The sequence below is a fragment of the Tachyglossus aculeatus genome, chromosome 19 (assembly GCF_015852505.1).
Source record: "Tachyglossus aculeatus isolate mTacAcu1 chromosome 19, mTacAcu1.pri, whole genome shotgun sequence".
Taxonomy (NCBI): domain Eukaryota; kingdom Metazoa; phylum Chordata; class Mammalia; order Monotremata; family Tachyglossidae; genus Tachyglossus; species Tachyglossus aculeatus.
The window spans coordinates 32,133,476-32,152,664 of NC_052084.1; the positions used below are offsets into that span (position 1 = coordinate 32,133,476).

A 19,189-nucleotide genomic window follows, 5' to 3' on the forward strand; every position below is an offset into this window, starting at 1 on the left:
GCAACCTCTCTTCCCTGCCAGATACATTTCCGCTGGGGCACAGACAGCAAAGAGCAAGTTGGCAGGCAGGGATGGTTTGGGAACATAGAGAACAGAACAGAACTTTAGAAGTCTAAGTTCCACTCCACTCCCTAATTACTTCATTATCTTGGTTGTGATGGAGGAAACTCTTTCACGTCAGTTTGTCCACTGTAAATTGACAAGTGTAATCAAGTAATCAATCATATACCACTTCCATATTTTTACCAAGAAAACTCTATGAAGACACTACCAGAATAACTGCAGATGGAGTTGGGGCATTCTGGGAGAGATCAATCAATCAATCAATAGTATTTATTGAGCGCTTACTGTGTGCAGAGCACTGTACTAAGCGCTTGGGAAGTACAAGTTGGCAACACATAGAGACGGTCCCTACCCAACAGTGGGCTCACAGTCTAGAAGGAGGTGACAGAGAACAAAACAAAACATACTAACAAAATAAAATAAATAGAATAGATATGTACAAGTAAAATAGAGTAATAAATACATACAAACATATATACATATATACAGGTGCTGTGGGGAAGGGAAGGAGGTAAGGCGGGAGGGATGGAAAGGGGGAGGAGGGGGAGAGGAAGGAGGGGGCTCAGTCTGGGAAGGCCTCCTGGAAGAGGTGAGCTCTCAGTAGGGCCTTGAAGGGAGGAAGAGAGCTAGCTTGGCGGATGTGGGGGGGGCGGGCATTCCAGGCCAGGGGGTGTATGGCGGATGTGTAGCGGGCCAAAAGCGAGTCAAATTGAGGAGCTGGATGTTCCCCAATACTGCAGCTGCGAGATCCAATTTTTCTTCATCAAACCGAGTAACTAAGCAGAAGCCAGCATGAGGCCAAAATGAAAGGGTTCTGCTGAAGCGGTAGCAAGCCGAGACTAGATGGCCACATCTTCACGCCTCCTAAAGATGACTTCTTCCTTTGTCATCAGCAGGCACTGACTGAAAACGTTTGTCTGTGGGGTGTGATGAAACCAATCCAATAATCTGTTTTGAACGCCCAACTCCTCCTCTAAACTCCTTGTGGGCGGGGGTCCCATCTACCAACTCTGTTGGAGTGGACCCTCCCGAGCGTTTTGTAGGGGGCTCTCCACAAAGCAAGCGTGCGCTCAGTACATAGCAGAGATCAATCGATAACCGTCAATAGATAAGCAGTATGGCATAGGGACAGGGCAGGGGCCTGGGAGTCACAAGGTTTGCTGCCATTTGTCTGCTGCATGGGGATAGGGCATGGACCTGGGAGTCACAAGGTTTGCTGCCTTTTGTCTGCTGCATAAGGTTAGGGCACGGGCCTGGGAGTCACAAGGTTTGCTGCCATTTGTCTGCTGCATGACCTTGGTCAAGTCCCTTAACTCCTCTGTGCCTCAGCTCCCTCATCTGCAAAATGGGGATGGAGACTGTGAGCCCCACGTGGGCTAGGGAGAGGGTCCAACCCAATTTGCTGGTTTCCACCCCAGCTCTTAGAATGGTGCCTGGCACGTGGTAAGTGCCTAGCAAACAAATAATAATAATAATAATAATAATAATAATAATAATAATAATAATAATAGCATTTATTAAGCACTTACTATGTGCAAAGCACTGTTCTAAGCACTGGGGAGGTTACAAGGTGATCAGGATGTCCCATAGAGATGTGTCTATGGCGTCGCTATGGGTCAGAGATGACTTAACCTCATAAGACAAGACGGTTTATTGAGCACTTACTGAGTGCAGGGCACTGTACTAAGCTCTTGGGAGAGAGTAATAATAATAATAATAATAAGAAGAATAATAATAGCATTTGTTAAGCGCTTACCATGTGCCAAGCACTGTTCTAAGCACTGGGGGGATACAAGGTAATCAGGTTGTCCCACATGGGGCTCACAGTCTTAATCCCCATTTTCCAGATGAGGGAACTGAGGCACAGAGAAGTTAAGTGACTTGCCCAAAGTCGCACAGCAGACAAGTGGCGGAGTCGGCATTAGAACCCATGACCTCTGACTCCCAAGCCCGTACTCTTTCCTCTGAGCCACGCTGCTTCTCTCTCATATTGCTGTACCATATAACAGAATTGATAGACACATTCCCTGGCCACAAGGAGCTTACAGTGTAGAGAGGGAGTCAGACATTAAAATAAATATGTACAGAAGTGCTGTGGGGATGAGGGTGAGGTGAATAAAGGGTACAAGTTCAAGGTTGATGCAGAAGCTACAGGGAGTAGAGGAAATGAGGGCTTAGTTGGGGAAGGCCTCTTGGAGGAGATGTATTTTTAATAAAGGGAGAGTGATCGTCTGTCAGCTATGAAGGGTGAGGGAATTCCAGGCCAGAGGCAGGACATGGGGAAGAGGTCAGGCGCGAGATAGATGATATCGAGGTACAGTGTAGTATTTATTCTTACTTCAGCAGATGTGATAAAGAAAGGGGAAAATGGAAGCAGAAGGCTTTGACTCTTCTTTAGTAAAATACTATAAATCCAAGGCATTATCTTTAACAAAGGAATTGATTTTGCCAGCCCAGGTTCTAGTTTTGCATTCACAGCCACCCAGTGCAATTTGGTACGTATTGATTTACATGCTCCATTATTTAAGCATGTGATTGCAATTTCTTTGAGGGAGGAATCATATCTTTCACCTCTCTTGTGCTCTCCCAAGCACTTGGTAAAGTACTCTGCACACAGAGGATGCTTAATAAATACTGTCAATTGGCTGATTTGTGGATCACCAATGGAGAACATTTCACGAGAGTTGCATTTTTATGGGACCAGACCTGGTCAAGTATCAAAATTCTGATCATCATCCTTTAGCCTGGGCCTGTAATAAACTCCTTTTTACCTTTTATTCAAAGAATGGAAGATGTTGAACTAAATTTCATCTGTTGGAATTCATGCTAAACCTCATTTTTTTAAAATGGTGTTTATTAAATGCTTACTATGTGTCGAACACTGTTCTAAGTGCTAGGGTAGATACAAATTAATCAGTTTGGACACAGTCCCTGTCCCGCATGGAGCTCATAGTGTAAGTAGGTGGGAGAACAGGAGAATTGAGGCACAGAGAAGTTAAGTGACTTGCCCAAGGTCACACAGCAATCAATTGGCAGACCTGCGATTAGAACCCAGGTCCTCTGACTCCCAGGCCATGCTGCTTCTCCTGATTGCATCCCTACTGAAGGGAATTAATATCCTTTACTTTCCCTAATTCCTCTTATCCACAGTTCCTAGTGACCTGTTATGGCTCTCTCCCTTGTCTTCAGATAAAGAAATTACATGCAGAAACTTACACCATGATAATGTTAAAGGGTCAAATTTCAACTCCAAAACTCAGGAAATGACAGAGTTAAGCCCTCGGAACAACTCATTCCCAATCAATCGGCACCAAGGGCTGCAATACTTCACCCTGACCTGTGAAGCGTAAAATATAATGGTGTACGTGGACGGGGTTTTGTGATTCCTGACATGCAGAGATGCCTCTGTCAGGGCAACAGCAGCATTTCCCATGAACCAAGAAACAATCTACTGCTGTATCTCAAATGGAGCTTTTGACTACAATAAATTCTATATCCACCTCTGAGCATTACAGTGGTTTGAGTCTGATGAATATCATTCAATTCCTATTAAGATCAAAGTTCACAGTATGTATCTTGTCAACTACTCTATTAATGAAGTGCAGTGGACAACCTCGAAGCTGTGAACACTATGTAAGATGGTGGCTTGATAAAGGTTGTTGTGCAGCAGCAGAATACAAAATGAGATGAGTCTAGATAGGCGATTTAAAACAACAACGACGACAAAAAAAATAGATTGCACAATTAAGCTTCGTGATAATGAATCCTGAAAAATTGTGAATTACTTCTCTCTCAGACTTGCAAAGGCAACATGAAAACAGTCATAATTGCAAAACAGGGAAATTCAGATTATGCGTGCCTATGAAAAGATAAAAACAGAAGAGTTTAAATACCATAATTTAAAAAATCACTAAGAAAAAAATCATTGCTATTTCATAAGACCCACGGTATTATTTTGTTATGCATTCCTATAGTTCAAAATATCATCTCCATAACACAACCTCAATCAAGGTACAAGAGGCATTTCAAGCTCAAGGGGGCAGGCACAGTATTAAATAAAGAAACTAGTTTAAAAATTTTGAATGGGAGTCAAAATACGGAAGGGTTGATTATAGGAAACTCCCTTCTGACAAGGCTGGGCTTACTATTGCTTTATAAAGAGCTAACATGGGAGATTCAGGAAGAAACTGAAATACTAAAAACCTCCCATTAAATGTGTCAACTTCCAGTGATCCAGGGTATGAGTAATTCAAACTCAAGAATGGTCAGTACTCTGTGCTGTTAACACCAGTAGAACTAATACATGTCTGATCCTCAGTAATGCAAGGGCCTTTTTGGTTTAAAGTACGACTATAGATCTGAAAGTGTTCTTGGTCTCTTAACAAATAATCAGTGAGCTGCAAAATGGGAAAGAAAAGAGGCTGGCCAATCTGTCTTTCCTTATTCCCCCCATTTTTAAAGATGATGCTACTGACTGCAAGATGCTACCCACACATCCTGGAAAGATGGGTACATGTCTGACACACCCTGCTACATTGTTTCAATCCATCGATCAGTGGTACTCATTGAGCACTTTACTAAACACTTGATCCTTGCTGTGTTAATAGGTTAGTCCCATGCAGAGCCTGTCTCTGTTTTTGAACCTGACTCCTCGTACCCTGATTTTTTCAAAGGTTTTGCTCAAGGAGATCAACCTTCTTTTGATTAATTGATCAATCAACCAGTCAGTGGTATCTTCTGAGTGCTCACTGTGTGCAGAGCACTGTACTAAGCGCTTGGGAAAGTTCAACATAACTGAGTTGGTAGATACATTCCCTGCCCACAACGAGCTTAGAGTCTACAGTGAGAATTACTGAATAATACTACTAATAATTAATAATTATGGTAGTTGTTAAGCGCCTACTCTGTACCAGGCACTGTACTAAGTGCTGGGGTGGATACAAGCAAATTGGGTTGGACACAGTCCCTGTCCCACATAGGGCTCACAGTCTTAATCCCCATTTTACAGATGAGGTAACTGAGGGACAGAGAAGTGAAGTGACTTGTCCAAGGCCACACAGCAGACAAGTGGTGGAGGCAGGATTAGAACCCATGGCCTTCTGATTCCCAGGCCTGTGCTGCTTCCCTACTACACCATATTGCTTCCCTGAAAGCCAGAATGACAAGCTGCTTAAGTGTCCCAAGGGTCCACTGCTATTTAATATTATTTGAGACTCTGTTTTACTCTGTCTTGATATCACTTATTCTGTTCTCCCAAATTGCACGGGCCCCTTTTCAGCTCATGATACTTCAGCCGCTTAGGTAAATCGCTGTTCTACCATCTTCTCAAAATTCCCATCCAGAGGAGCTGAGTTGCAGTCTCTTCTCCCCTTTGCCTCCATGTTAGGCGCCTTCTGGACTGAAGGGAAGAAGCAAGGAGCAAAGCCTCTGGAAGATTCAGCACAGCAACGGCGAGAATTCAAGATGGCATTGACAAATTGGAAAAGCCATCAAAAACAAACTGTAAGGAGGTACACTTAGTGTACTGAGATTCCCTTAGGAGAGGAAAAAGATACAACACAACTATCTGATGGAAACAGACTGACCTTTGTAGAAAAAGTTCTAGGGTCACTGGGGGCATTAACCTGAGCAGGAGTCAGTATCCCGGGGCACTGGGATTTAGAAGCGTAAATCTGAAATCCCAGAATGTGGGTGCTGAGTAACTCAGCTAATTGCAACCCATCAGAAAGCTCTACTTTCAGAATTAATAGCAAAGCCCAATGGGTTGGTATCTGGAGATTAAGGATGCAGTCAAGAATATGTTAAAGTAGTGTTAAAGTTAAGATTTCTCCTTGCTGTGATGCAAAGTTTATTTGTTAGGATAATTAATTTATAATGAATCTTCAGGAAATTCACCTCCTCAAATGTCCATCTTAATTCCCTTAGGACAAATGCTAGAACATTTCTAGAACAGGGCTAACCAACGCCTTCCTCCCACTGGATTGCTCAGATCCAACAAAGAGTCCACTAGTATTCTTCTTCTATTTCTTCTACCCTGGGACTCTCAGCAGAATTAGATATTTCTGCAACTTCAGCTATCTCCTAAGCATGACACCCACCTCTATCTGGCAAGATTCTTCATCCATGCCTGATTATCATTTCGTTCACTGCAAAGTCCAATTTACAGTCAAACTTATCAGTCATATTTATTGAGTGCCTATTGTGTGCAGGGCACTGTACTAAGCTCTTGGGCAAGTATGACACAATAACAGACATTCCCTGTCCACAGTGACCTTACAGTCTAGAGGGGGAGTTGGACATTAAAGCAAATCAATTACAAATACGTACTAAGTTCTGTGGGACTGGGGGAGGGAGGTGAATGAAGGGAGCAAGTCAGCACAACGCAGAAGGGGAGGGAAAAAGAGGAAATGAGGGCTTAGGGAAGGCCTCTGGGAGAAGATGATCCTTCAATAAAGCTTTGAAGGTGGAGAGAGTAATTGCCAGATATGAAGAGGGAGGGCATTCCAGAACAGAGGCAGGACGTGGGTGAAATAGATGAGACTGAGGTATAGCGAGTAGGTTGGCAGTAAAAGAGCAAAGTGTGCAGCTGGGTTGTAGTAGGAGACTGGTGAGGTGACATAGGAAGGGGCAAGGTGATTGAATGCTTTCAAACTAATGGTAAGGAGTTTCTGTTTAATGTGGAAGTGGATGGGCAACCGCTGAATGGTTTTGAGGAGTGGAAAACATGGTTTGAACATTTTCGTAGAAAAATGATCCGGATAGCAGTGTGAAGAATGGACTGGAGTGGGGAGAGACAGGAAGCGGGGAGGTCAGCAAGGAGGCTGATACAGTAATCACGCCAGGAAAGGACAAGTGCTTTAATGTGGTAGCAGTTTGAATGGAGAGGAAAGGACAGATTTTAGCGGTGTTGTGAAGATTGAACCGACAGGATTTAGTGATAGATTGAATATGTGGGTTGAATGAGAGAGAGGAGTCAAGGCTAACTAAACTGGAGTAAAGTCTGAATTAATGAAGTCTATTTTGAATAGTATTTTTTAAAAAGTGTTTTTTGCTTCAGCATCAAGGATGTGTCTCTGAATATGTTAAACATAGACAGTTTCTTGGTGTCTGTTGTCATATGTTCCCAATTTGGACTTCCAAAGCGCTTAATACAGTGCTTTGCACACAGTAAGCACTCAATAAATACGATTAAATGAATGAATCTGTTTCTTTAAGTCTGCAGCTGGAGAGGCAGGAAATGTCTCTCCCCTTAGCACTTTCTTCCCCTGCCCACAACCTTCTTGCTTACTCTCCACGTCTCTTAACTAAGACTTCACATTACTATTGTGGCATTAAACAGCACAATCAAACAGTTCTCCAATTTAGGTAGACTAGAAGCTATTCTCGTTATAATCAAATTTCATATGATGATTGGGATGACCACAAATACCAGATCAGTGGGAAATCCAAATCAGAGAGATTTTATTGTCACTCCTAGCCCTCTAAACATAGCAGAGTCAAAACTACCTAGAAGCCTCTCCCAACCCATTCTTCAAACACCAGTGGGGGTGATCGTCCTTTAGTTTTTGATCATATTGATGATGATACTGTGCTGCTGCTGAAGATAATGAAAAGGATCTATTAGATCATTAAATCTATTCAATTAACAGGTTCCTGATTACCAATCATGAAAGACATTTGAAGGACAATCTGAGCTCAGGGGCTGTGACCATGGATCATCATCTGACAAGTTGGCTACTTCTGCCTCTTCTCCCTGGTTTGCTCAGGAGAAGGTTTGGTTCTCAGGAGACACAGAAGCAAATCTGGATCCTGGGTGATCGTGCCAGGGATTTGACTTCTCACCAGCATAATGCTTAAATTCCAAGTGAATTCAGTTAATCCCTATCTCCCTGGGATAGCCTGTGCTGAAAACACCCTCGAATCCATAAACGAGTGCAAAATCAGCATAGATTTATGCTTAACTGGATATTATTTATGAAAAGAGTTTGGAGCGAAGCATGAGAACCTGCGGGAGCTCACTTTGGATTCAGTCAGAATGAGTTTCACATGACTCCAAGTTCTTCTTCGAAAATAGAAGAGTGACATAACTAACGTAGGTAGTTGGATGTGCCATGCTTGAAAGAACTGGGCACAACTTTAATCTCAGAGCAGCTCTCATCAAGCCTGCTTGCCAGGAGGAAAATTACTTATTATTTTTTTCTTCCTTCCCTCTGTCAGTTTGTCAATCACACTGGGACTAGCATTCTCAGCTGGAATGGAGGGTGAGATGCTCTGCTCTCACAGAAACATTTATAAGAAAATTCCCACCACAAACACTTGCTTTGGTAATATTTTTTTTTCCTGGCAATTTTACATGGTTGTATACTGTCTTGTCCAGTTACGCTTATGGTTTCTGTTAAAAACTCTCTTCATCTTTTAGTTCTATAAAGGTACCCGCTGTATGAGAGATATATTAAAAATTCAAACTTCATGTTGGAAAAAAATGACTCAATCAAGAAAATGATGAAAATCTTTAGGGAGAAAGAGATGACTAGAAATCAACAATATGTCTTCCAAATGATCTAAACGTGGCAAGAGTAGAAATGAAGAGCATAAATGATTTTGATATGAACCAGGGGAAAATTTTCCAACCGACAATTAAAAATCACAGGAGTCCCATTCAGAAGCACACTTTGTAGGTACTGATTTCTGAACAACTAATTATAGTGATCGTTAACCATTTTATAGAATACCATAAAAATGAAAATTAAGGAGGGCAATCTTGTTAATAATCATGGTAGTTCTTTCCTTATAAAGGTTTTCTTTAAACAATATGATTAGCAAAAGAAATGATGAAATATAAAACCCAAGTGACTCTGGTACAGTGAAGCATAGTCCTGGAAGAAAGAAAAATTAAAACTTTGGGAATATGAGATCTTCAATCTAATCTGAATACCTGACAAGTTATCACTCCGATTTGCTACGCAGCCACTTAGAACAAATAACAATATAGGAAGTTAATTATTTAGACAGCAGGGTTGCTGCTCTTGTTTTGATTGTTTTTTAATACAGCAGATTTATCTGTGTTCTAAAGTATGTATTTGTAGGAGCAAGACTGGAGACCAACGTTTGAGGCTTTTGTGATTGTTTTTGGCTCGTGTTTTCAGAACTGAGCTCTTGTGGACCAGCCCAGAACTGATAATAAACTGGCTGAAGCAATTTTCTTCCAGGATCCATCCACCTCTTTCCCACCCTTAGAAAAATGAGAAACAGGCTGTTTGGGGTCTGAAAAAGCTTGCTCACTAACCAGAATGCACGGCAACAATTTTAGAACAAAGGGTAGATTTTAATCGCTGCTTCAGCCGCACACTTTTGACTACTAACTCGAGAGGTTTCAAAAATGCAAACGTTCAGAAGAACTCCCGGTGAGTCAGCATGGACTTTGAAAATAATTTTTTGAAGAATGTTAAAAAATAATCACGTACAGGGGCAAGTGTCGAACCGGCACCCACCAGAACTAAATTTAAAAAAAAATGTGCGTACAGTGAACACACGCATAGCATATGGATGCAGCTGACGGAAGAGTTTCTGGATTTCATTCAAGATACCACTCACAGCAGATGCACCGTCATAAATCTGAGCTACACAATTCGCATCTTTACTGGTAAGATTCCAGTTAGGCATCTTGGAATAGGATTCAGTTGTAGGAAACTGGATACACAGCTTTAATTTTTGTGGAGGCTTTGGAATTTCTAGTCCAGACATGTCATGGGGCAAATATCACAGGCCAAGATGCTCCGTTGTTTTCCCCTTTTCCAAGTCCTCAGCAAAGACAGCAGACAATTTGGCAACTTTTCCTCCATTTCAGCTTTTGTGCCTAACAGATTTTGCCTGGCACTTTGTCATCTGATTCCAACAGCCCAGTGAAAATCAGGCAGTATCTCCTGGCAAGGGATGTAAGGTTGCACATTTTCTAGGATTAAATTAAACTTCTCCAGCTGATTACAAACCTCTGAAAGTGATGTCCAGGTATGTCGTCTTCCCTCTTGCTACAAAAGAGTGTGCTGTTCTGAGGTGATGAGATTCTTGAGGGTTCACTTTAAATTCTGAAGTCCTGGCTAGTTCTAGAAAAGGGTCTTTCTTGGGTGTACAAAGTGGTCTTCAGGGAGGCTGTTTTCCCTGCCTCTGTGGACTGACAGGTCCACTTGCTTTTCACTATTCTCAGGTGATAGTGTCTAGTTACTAAGCCTTTTTGTTACATATGTTTTAGAATACCAAGCTTGGCTAGCAAAGCTGATAAACATTTATCATGATGCATTAGAATACTAAGCTTGGCTAGCAAAGCTGATAAACATTTATCATGATGCATATATATATATATGATATATACCTTATATATGTGTGTGTATATAGCTATCCCTTATTTTCAAAGATGACGCTATTAATGGTAAAAGTGTGGCTGAAAATACCAGTGACAGACTAACACACCTTGTCTAATTGTTTCCACTTAAGGATGGATCCATACTGCATTAATGTGTTCTTTCCATAAAGTGTCTGTTTTCAAGGCTATGTCTTGGCATCCTGATCTCTGTGAATGTTTTGTTCTCTCTCTCAATTACTGAAACAAAATGGAACAGATTTTCATTTTAAATCCTGCTTTTAAGCTCCAGGAAAGGGTTTACGAGACGCTGGAGAACAAGTTGTTTGATTCTTGGATTACTAGATGGTGTAATGGCAGCAGCAATCTCCTGAAATAAACAACGGTCTTGTCTAAATTCACTTCATCCTGGCCTGTTTGCCACACTCTTAAGTGCTTCATATTGATGGAGTCTTCTGTCAGAAACAACGGATGAGGCCCAGTCCCGAGACTTTGGGATCAAAATACTGTGCAAAGGAATTGATGACTCTATTTTATTTGTACATATTTACTATTCTATTTATTTTGTCAATGATGTGCATCTAGCTTTATTGCTATTTATTTTGATGACTTGACACCTGTCCACATGTTTTGTTTTGTTGTCTGTCTCCCCCTTCTAGACTGTGAGCCCGTTGTTGGATAGGGACCGTCTCTATATGCTGCCAACTTGTACTTCCCAAGCGCTTAGTACAGTGCTCTGCACACAGTAAGTGCTCAATAAATATGGCTGAATGAATGAATGGTGTTTTGCAAAGCGCCCCTCACACTCTCGTTCCTGCCTGTCGTGTTTCCACTGCGGCACGGCCTGCCACATGAGTAGGCTGGCAGGTGCATGGCACGTTGTGAACTGCATGTGCATTTTCCACCATATCAGCCAGCTACGGACAGACCCAAAATTAGAACCCACATTTCCCGATACCCAGAACAATCCTCAGCAGTGGGCAAAGGACTTTATGTTAAATTATGTCTGAGCAAGGAGAAGATGTTGCTTCTACCTGATGCTCCTGGTTCATTCAATCAGTCGTACTTATTGAGCACTTACTGTGTTCACAGCACTGTACTAAGCGCTTGGGAGAGTACAATATAAAAAGAAACAGACACATTCCATGCCCACAGCAAGCTTACAGCCTAGGTTGGGATGAAGAAAATAACAAATATTGCCATTAGTTAGTCAACCTTCCATTCTGAAACTTCAAATCTTTACTAAAAGGCAGTCTCCCTCATGAAGCCTTCCCAGATTGCATTCACCTGAGTCCAGTCACTTCACCCTAAGACCAATCAATCAATGGTATCTATTGAGACAACTCGGCATTTGTGTATATAATTGAAAATAGTATCAGGCTGTGAATTTCAGCAAGTATTTCCTGTATACCTTTTTATACATTTTGTCCATTTATACTTATTTTTGGTGTTTGTATATTTGTTTAGTCCTATTTCCCTCAACACAGCGTACTGCTCAAGGGCAGGGCTGCATCCTGTACTGTCCGACAGGCCAAACACGGTCCTGTGATTGCTTTCCTTTTTCCCCACAGGGGTGATGCAAGACATGACAGGAGCAGGGACCTTTGGTGGCAGGAGAGAAGGTGGCAGTTACCATGCTTGCTCTTCTTGGCCGTGGCTAATGGAGCAGGTGCATGTTAAAAATCAAAAGCAGCTTAACTTCTCTGTGCCTCAGTTACTTCATCTGTAAAATGCAGATTAAGAGTGTGAGCCCCACGTGGGACAACCTGATTACCTTGTATATACCCCAGAGCTAATACCATCAGCTCAATGGAAAGAGCACGGCCTTGGGAGTCAGCGGTTATAGGTTCAAATCCCAGCTCCTCCAATTGTCAGCTGTGTGACTTTGGGCAAGTCACTTAACTTCTCTGGGCCTCAGTTACCTCATCTGTAAATTGGGGATGAAGACTGTGAGCCCCACGTGGGACAATCTGATCACCCTGTATCCTCCCCAGTGCTTAGAACAGTGCTTTGCACATAGTAACCGCTTAACAAATAACAGTATTATTATTATTATTATTAAGAAAAGAACCATTTTGAGGCAAGGAATGCACCCACACCTAGAGCTCAGCATCTTTCCTTCTAGACTGTGAGCCCACTGTTGGGTAGGGACTGTCTCTATATGTTGCCAACTTGTACTTCCCAAGCACTTAGTACAGTACTCTGCACACAGTAAGCGCTCAATAAATACGATTGATTGATTGATTGATTTCCCGCTGGCAGGAGTGAATATAATACCTCTGGAAGTGCTCAAACCCATAGCATGAGCTCAAGTTGGGCCTCAAAGAACTTTACCATGTCACCAGCTGTGTTTCATTGAAGGTCCTCCTCAAGAGTTGTAAAAATTCCAAAATGCATGCTGCATATTTTCCCATCTCATCAAATTGGGTACCAAATGATATTTTTAAAAATACTGTGTCCTGAGAGTTTCAACTTCAGTTTTTGTTTTTTTTTAAAAAAAAGAAAAAGAAAAGAAAAAAAAGCCCAGAGCGCTTTATTTTTCCTCACAGTCTCGAGTTTAAATTCTGTTCCTAAGTGATATATTTTTCTAAGTGCAATGCTATTTGGAATTGGATGTCACTTTACCTCATTTACTTACCTCCTGTTACTCATGGAATTAAGTCATCAGTTGGCGGTTACTTGGGTGTCAAAAGTAAAAAGGAATGCATTATTTGGAAGAAAATTGAAACCTCATTTTCCTTTCTATATTACAGCTTCTGACGTATTTTTAGATGCCAGAAAGAAATGTCAGAATAGCATGATCTATGTTTGGAGTCATTTAAGTAGCAAAGATTTCCATGGGGGACTTTGTACCCTTTCCCAAAATACGAATTATCAGAATTTTTTAAAAATTTAAAGGCAATGATTTCTATTCCGCCTCCTCTTCTTCCCCCTCTAACTTTTTGAGTTTCTTTCACTGGGTGCTGCCTTGTAGGCTATTAATCATTCCTAGCTTTAAAGTATTTCCCTCAAAGATCCCTCCAGGTTGGAAATGGAAATTATTCACCCTGGGAAATCTGCCTGAATGATGGTAAATTGTTTGTATCCTATGGTGGCTATCACTCCCTAAACTGCATTCTCATATGTTCCCCTTCCCTCATTTTCTACGATTCAACCCCAGGCTGGGAATAGAAGCAATTGCCTTTATTCTGGGAGCCACATCAATGTACCCTAATGCTAAATATTTGTTCACTACTAGTCCTGGAAGTTCTGGAAACTAATTCACTGAGAATCAGTGTGGTCTAGTGGATAGCACGTAGGCCTAAGAATCAGAAGGACCTGGATTCTAATCCCAGCTCTGCTATATGTCTACAGTTTGGCCTTGGGCAAACGACTTAACTTCTCTGTGCCTCAGTTACCTCATCTGTAAAATAGGGATTAAGACTGTGAGCCCCCTGTAGAACATGGACCGTGTTCAACCTGATTAGCTTGTATCTATCTCAGTTCTTAGTACAGTGCCTAAGTGCTTAACAAATACCTTTGGAAAAAAATTCCTTTGCCATTCACCTCCAAGATCACAATGGTAGCTAACTGGCTTGTGGTCTCACAGGATTTAGGCAAAACTGGCTTTGGACAATCAGTTATTTGGGCTTGTGGAAGTTCCGAAGTGTAGCTCCAACTTCCCTAAGCATCTCCATCCCAAGTGGAGATCCAACCATGTGTAACCAATTAAGTGGTGATCAAATGAAATACGAGTCACTGCTCTGCATGATGGATAAATTATTAACTGGAATTGTAGTTGTTTCACTGCATAACTGAAAGGAGCATGCTACTGCTTTCCTTTTAGTACTGTTATCAATGTGAAGTCCTTTTTATGCTTTACCTAAACTCACTGGCTTTAAGTGAAATAAATGCAAAGTATTATATTGAATCCGGAGCACAGAAAGCTCGAATTTTTCTTCCTCCCAGTTTTATCGTTTGAGTTCTGAAGATGCTATTCCCCTGCAAACCACACCTTTCAGATATTTTTTTAAAGCGGTGACAATAGCAATAATAATAACATTATGATTAACAAGAAGAAGTCCAGTTCGCATTTCTCTTGGGTTTTCGCAGGATTGGTTGTGCTGTGAGTTGGTATCTGAGTCATAACTGCTTATATTAAAGGATTGTTCCTAGGTTTTATTTATCTTGTTCAGCAAATAAAGGAGTTTTCTAATTCAATTGGCTACCCGGCTGATTTGTCTCTCAGGATGATTAATCAGTGGAAGCAGGGCCCAATTCACATCTTCACTTAAATGGGTAGAAGCAGAGAGTGGGGATTCAGAGGGGAATTAGAAATAGGCTTCAGGCTTCCAAAGCATTTGTTCTTTTTTTCTCCCTACTTTATTTTTCTCCAACATCCAGCTTTTCTTGGACACAGGAGCAGGTGAAGTGGGAGAGGATGAGGTGACCCATTTTTCTCCCACAGAAATGGTGGCATTAATCTTGCAACTCCTAATAATCATCGGTTCCATTTACTTCCTTGGCAGGCAACCCCAGGGGGTTCATGAAGATGAAGGTAGCTTTCATTCACTTCACTTTGTGTGTAACCTTTCCTTAACACACGATGATGAGGAATTGGCACCACTGCCTGATTCTCACTCCTGCACTGTGTACCCAACAGAACTGGCTTCTTGGGTAGCTGTCTTCAAGATGACATGACAACAAATGGCAAGACAGGCTCTTAGATGACGTGGTCCTGGAATAATTATTATAGTTTCATGTTCAGCAAAAGCATTCGAGTGTTTACTGGGCTCTGGGGAACACACAAGGGAAGAACAATAGAAGTCACAGTAGAGAAGCAGCATGGCCTAGTGGAAAGACCATGGGACTGGGAGTCAGAAGGACTTGGGTTCTAATCCCAGCTCCACCACCTGTCTGCTGTGTGACCTTGGACAAGTCACTTAACTTCTCTGTGCCTCAGTTACCTCATCTGTAAAAATGGGGATTAAGCCTGGGAGCCCCAAGTGGGAGATGGACTGAGTCCAACCTGATTAGCTTGTATCTACCTTAGCACTTAGTACAGTGCTGGGCACATTCATTCACTCATTCATTCAATCGTATTTATTGAGCGCTTACTGTGTGCAGAGCACTGTACTAAGCACTTGGGAAGTACAAGTTGGTAACATATAGAGACGGTCCCTAGCCAATAACGGGTTCACAGTCTAGAAGTAAACACATAGTGTTTAACAAAAACCATAAAAAAAATTAAAAAAACTCCCAAAACCCACAGTCCCTGACTTGAATAGTTTACAATCTAATGGGGGACAAGTGGCCATAATCTGGCAAATATATAATAATCAACCAGTCATTGGTATTTATTGAGTGCTTACTATGTACCAAGCATTGTACTAAGTTAAGTGATTGGGTGAGTACAACAGAGTTAGCAGACCTGTCCCCTGCCCATAGTGAACTTAGAATCTAGAGGGGACAATAGACAAGTGCTTAATACAGTGCTCTGCACACAGCAAGTGTTCAGTAAATACGATGAACTGTGAAAGACAAATGATTAAGAGCATAGCTACAAATGCTAAAACCAGAAACAAGCAATTCATTGACTAGAGAATGGATAAATCCATACTCACGTGGGACGTAGTTAGTTCTCCAATACTGAGGCAATGCCCGGCTTTTCTGAGTGGAACATGTGACGGGAATGAATGTGTGCAAAACAGCTGAGCAGCTGCTCTGTGGTGAACTGAAACAGGGCGTTCACAAGCAGAGAGGGCTGTACAACGTTCTTTAAAGAATGGAGCATGGTTTCAAGCAGTGTGATATAGTAATGAACTGTCGGGAGACTATAATGTTCAGACCAGTAGAGCGAATGGCAATTAAAGGGCAGTTACCTTCTGAAACTGAGGTTTCAGGAACACTGGAGACCAAAAGGCAGATTCAAAACCAGCAACGGTACTGCAAGGGGCAAGTAGATGTAGAGTGTGGCAAAAGACCACCTCATGCATGGAGGCTCCACGGTGGATCCACCAGACAGCCTTGCTTCATTCTAATGATGATTGGGAAAGGGTCAGACAGGGCAACCTCAACTCTGTAGGTATCAGAGAATCATTTGGAGCAGCTAAAGGTGCTCTGGAGGTTTTCAGACCCTATCAAGGGTGCTTATGAAAACAACTTCGAGGTTGCAGCCAGATCTTTCTCTGCATCTTTTGTGATGAAAAGGTCATCTGCACAGCAGTTTTGAGGTCTGAAGCTGCATTGCGATTCAGGTAGTTCATGGTTTACTATTTTTCAGTAGTTTGTCCAGAAGGATTCTGGTTAATCAATCAATCGTACTTATTGAGCGCTTATTGTGTTTTTAGTATCTTGCCAGCAACAGGCAGCAGTGAGGTGTCAAGGGAGATATCTTAATCAGTTTTTTCTCCTCCCTTTTTGAAGCTGGTTACTATGATACTGAGGAAGGACTCATTCTAGTGTTTTAAGACTTAGGTCCTCACCTTAATAAAAGGTTTATTTGGAAATATCATCAGGTCCGGGTGCTTTTCATTTTTTTCGTTTTGGAAAAAGTTGTAGCTAAAATGATGCTTTCATATTTAGATGCATTTTCTATGTTTCAAAGGACTCCTTCTCTCCAGGGGTAGAAGGCAAAAGAACATACCAGGGCCATACTGGGTTAGGCCAATGGTTGATGCAGCCCAGAATTTTGTCACCTGCAGTGGCTCCAAAGAATGCGTGGAGAATACACATGATGAGTGCCTTCCCTGATATCCATCCCGGACTGAAAGTTATAAATTTCTAACTGGATTTGCAAGTGGTAACAGTGGCTTCCACTGTCCTTTCAGCCCCAGTGCTGAGCCAACTTTCAGGAGAGGCTCACCACTGTCACGGATCAACTGTTCCAGTAATTTTTATTATTCAGAAGCCAAGATCTGAGCAAGTCAAGTATTTCCTCCATCCTCCTAGTTATGACTATATTTTCCTCACATCTCTCAACTTCTCCTTCTGTTGAGTGGAAAAAGTCTTACACTTCCTTCTTTCTTCCAAATGTTGAACGACCCCTCCCCTGACCAGAGTTTACAAATGTGTAAGGGAAGGGACATGGTTTCAACAGGATAACATCACTGACTTGAGAGGCCCAAAAGAAAAACAAGCAAACCTCAAATCTCCACATTTAAATCTACCAGTTGCTCCAGATCCACATAAATGTCTAACAATTAGTTTTGGCCACTTGGGTCATTTCTCTTAAAAAAAGAAAACAAAAACAAAAAACATTGTGCACTTAACTCTCCATTCCTCAAAAACCTCCAGTGGCTGCTCTTGCATCTCCTCAAAAGCAGAAACTCCTTACCATTGGATTTAAAGCACTCAATCAGCTCTCTCTCTCCTATTTAGGAGGAGGCTATTTAGGAGGCTATTTAGGAGGAGGCTCGCATCTCCTCCTGCCTTCAGGACATCTCCATCTGGATGTCCGCCCGCCACCTAAAGCTCAACATGTCGAAGACTGAGCTCCTTGTCTTCCCTCCCAAACCTTGTCCTCTCCCTGACTTTCCCATCTCTGTTGACGGCACTACCATCCTTCCCGTCCCACAAGCCCGCAACCTTGGTGTCATCCTCGACTCCGCTCTCTCATTCACCCCTCACATCCAAGCCGTCACCAAAACCTGCCGGTCTCAGCTCCGCAACATTGCCAAGATCCGCCCTTTCCTCTCCATCCCAACCGCTACCCTGCTCATTCAAGCTCTCATCCTATCCCGTCTGGTCTACTGCACTAGCCTTCTCTCTGATCTCCCATCCTCGTGTCTCTCTCCACTTCAATCCATACTTCATGCTGCTGCCCGGATTATCTTTGTCCAGAAACGCTCTGGACATATTACTCCCCTCCTCAAAAACCTCCAATGGCTACCGATCAATCTGCGCATCAGGCAGAAACTCCTCACCCTGGGCTTCAAGGCTGTCCATCACCTCGCCCCCTCCTACCTCACCTCCCTTCTCTCCTTCTACTGCCCAGCCCGCACCCTCCGCTCCTCCACCACTAATCTCCTCACTGTACCTCGCTCTCGCCTGTCCCGCCATCGACCCCCGACCCACGTCATCCCCCGGGCCTGGAATGCCCTCCCTCTGCCCATCCGCCAAGCTAGCTCTCTTCCTCCCTTCAAGGCCCTGCTGAGAGCTCACCTCCTCCAGGAGGCCTTCCCAGACTGAGCCCCTTCTTTCCTCTCCCCCTCGTCCCCCTCTCCATCCCCCCATCTTACCTCCTTCCCTTCCCCACAGCACCTGTATATATGTATATATGGTTGTACATATTTATTACTCTATTTATTTATTTATTTATTTATTTTACTTGTACATTTCTATCCTACTTATTTTATTTTGTTGGTATGTTTGGTTCTGTTCTCTGTCTCCCCCTTTTAGACTGTGAGCCCACTGTTGGGTAGGGACTGTCTCTATGTGATGCCAATTTGTACTTCCCAAGCGCTTAGTACAGTGCTCTGCACATAGTAAGCGCTCAATAAATACGATTGATTGATTGATTGATTGATTGATTGATTGATTTAGCCTCACTCATCTCCCAATACAACTCAGGCCACACTTGTTGCTCCTCTAATAGCAACCTAGACACCATACCTCAATCTCATCTTCCTTGCCATCAAACTCTTGCTCAAGTCCTTCCTCCGGCCTGGAACTCCCTCGCTCTTCAAATCCAACAATCCACCACAGTTCCCATCTTCAAAGCCTTACTAAAATCACATCTCCTCCAAGAAGCCTTCCCCGACTGACTTCTCATTTCCCCACCCTATTCAC

At 42.5% G+C, this 19,189-nt stretch overlaps 2 protein-coding genes across 2 annotated transcripts in view; one reads left to right on the forward strand and one right to left on the reverse strand.

The window, feature by feature from the left end:
* AKIRIN2 (akirin 2) overlaps positions 1 to 19,189 on the reverse strand; it is a 210,366-nt gene that overhangs the window by 143,124 nt on the left and 48,053 nt on the right. The window lies entirely within an intron of this gene.
* The window catches only part of SPACA1 (sperm acrosome associated 1), a 28,735-nt gene continuing 25,730 nt past the window's right edge, over positions 16,185 to 19,189 (forward strand). Inside the window, exon 1 of the mRNA XM_038760889.1 lies at positions 16,185 to 16,456. Within this exon, the coding sequence (XP_038616817.1) occupies positions 16,185 to 16,456 (272 nt within the window). The remainder of the gene's footprint in view (positions 16,457 to 19,189) is intronic.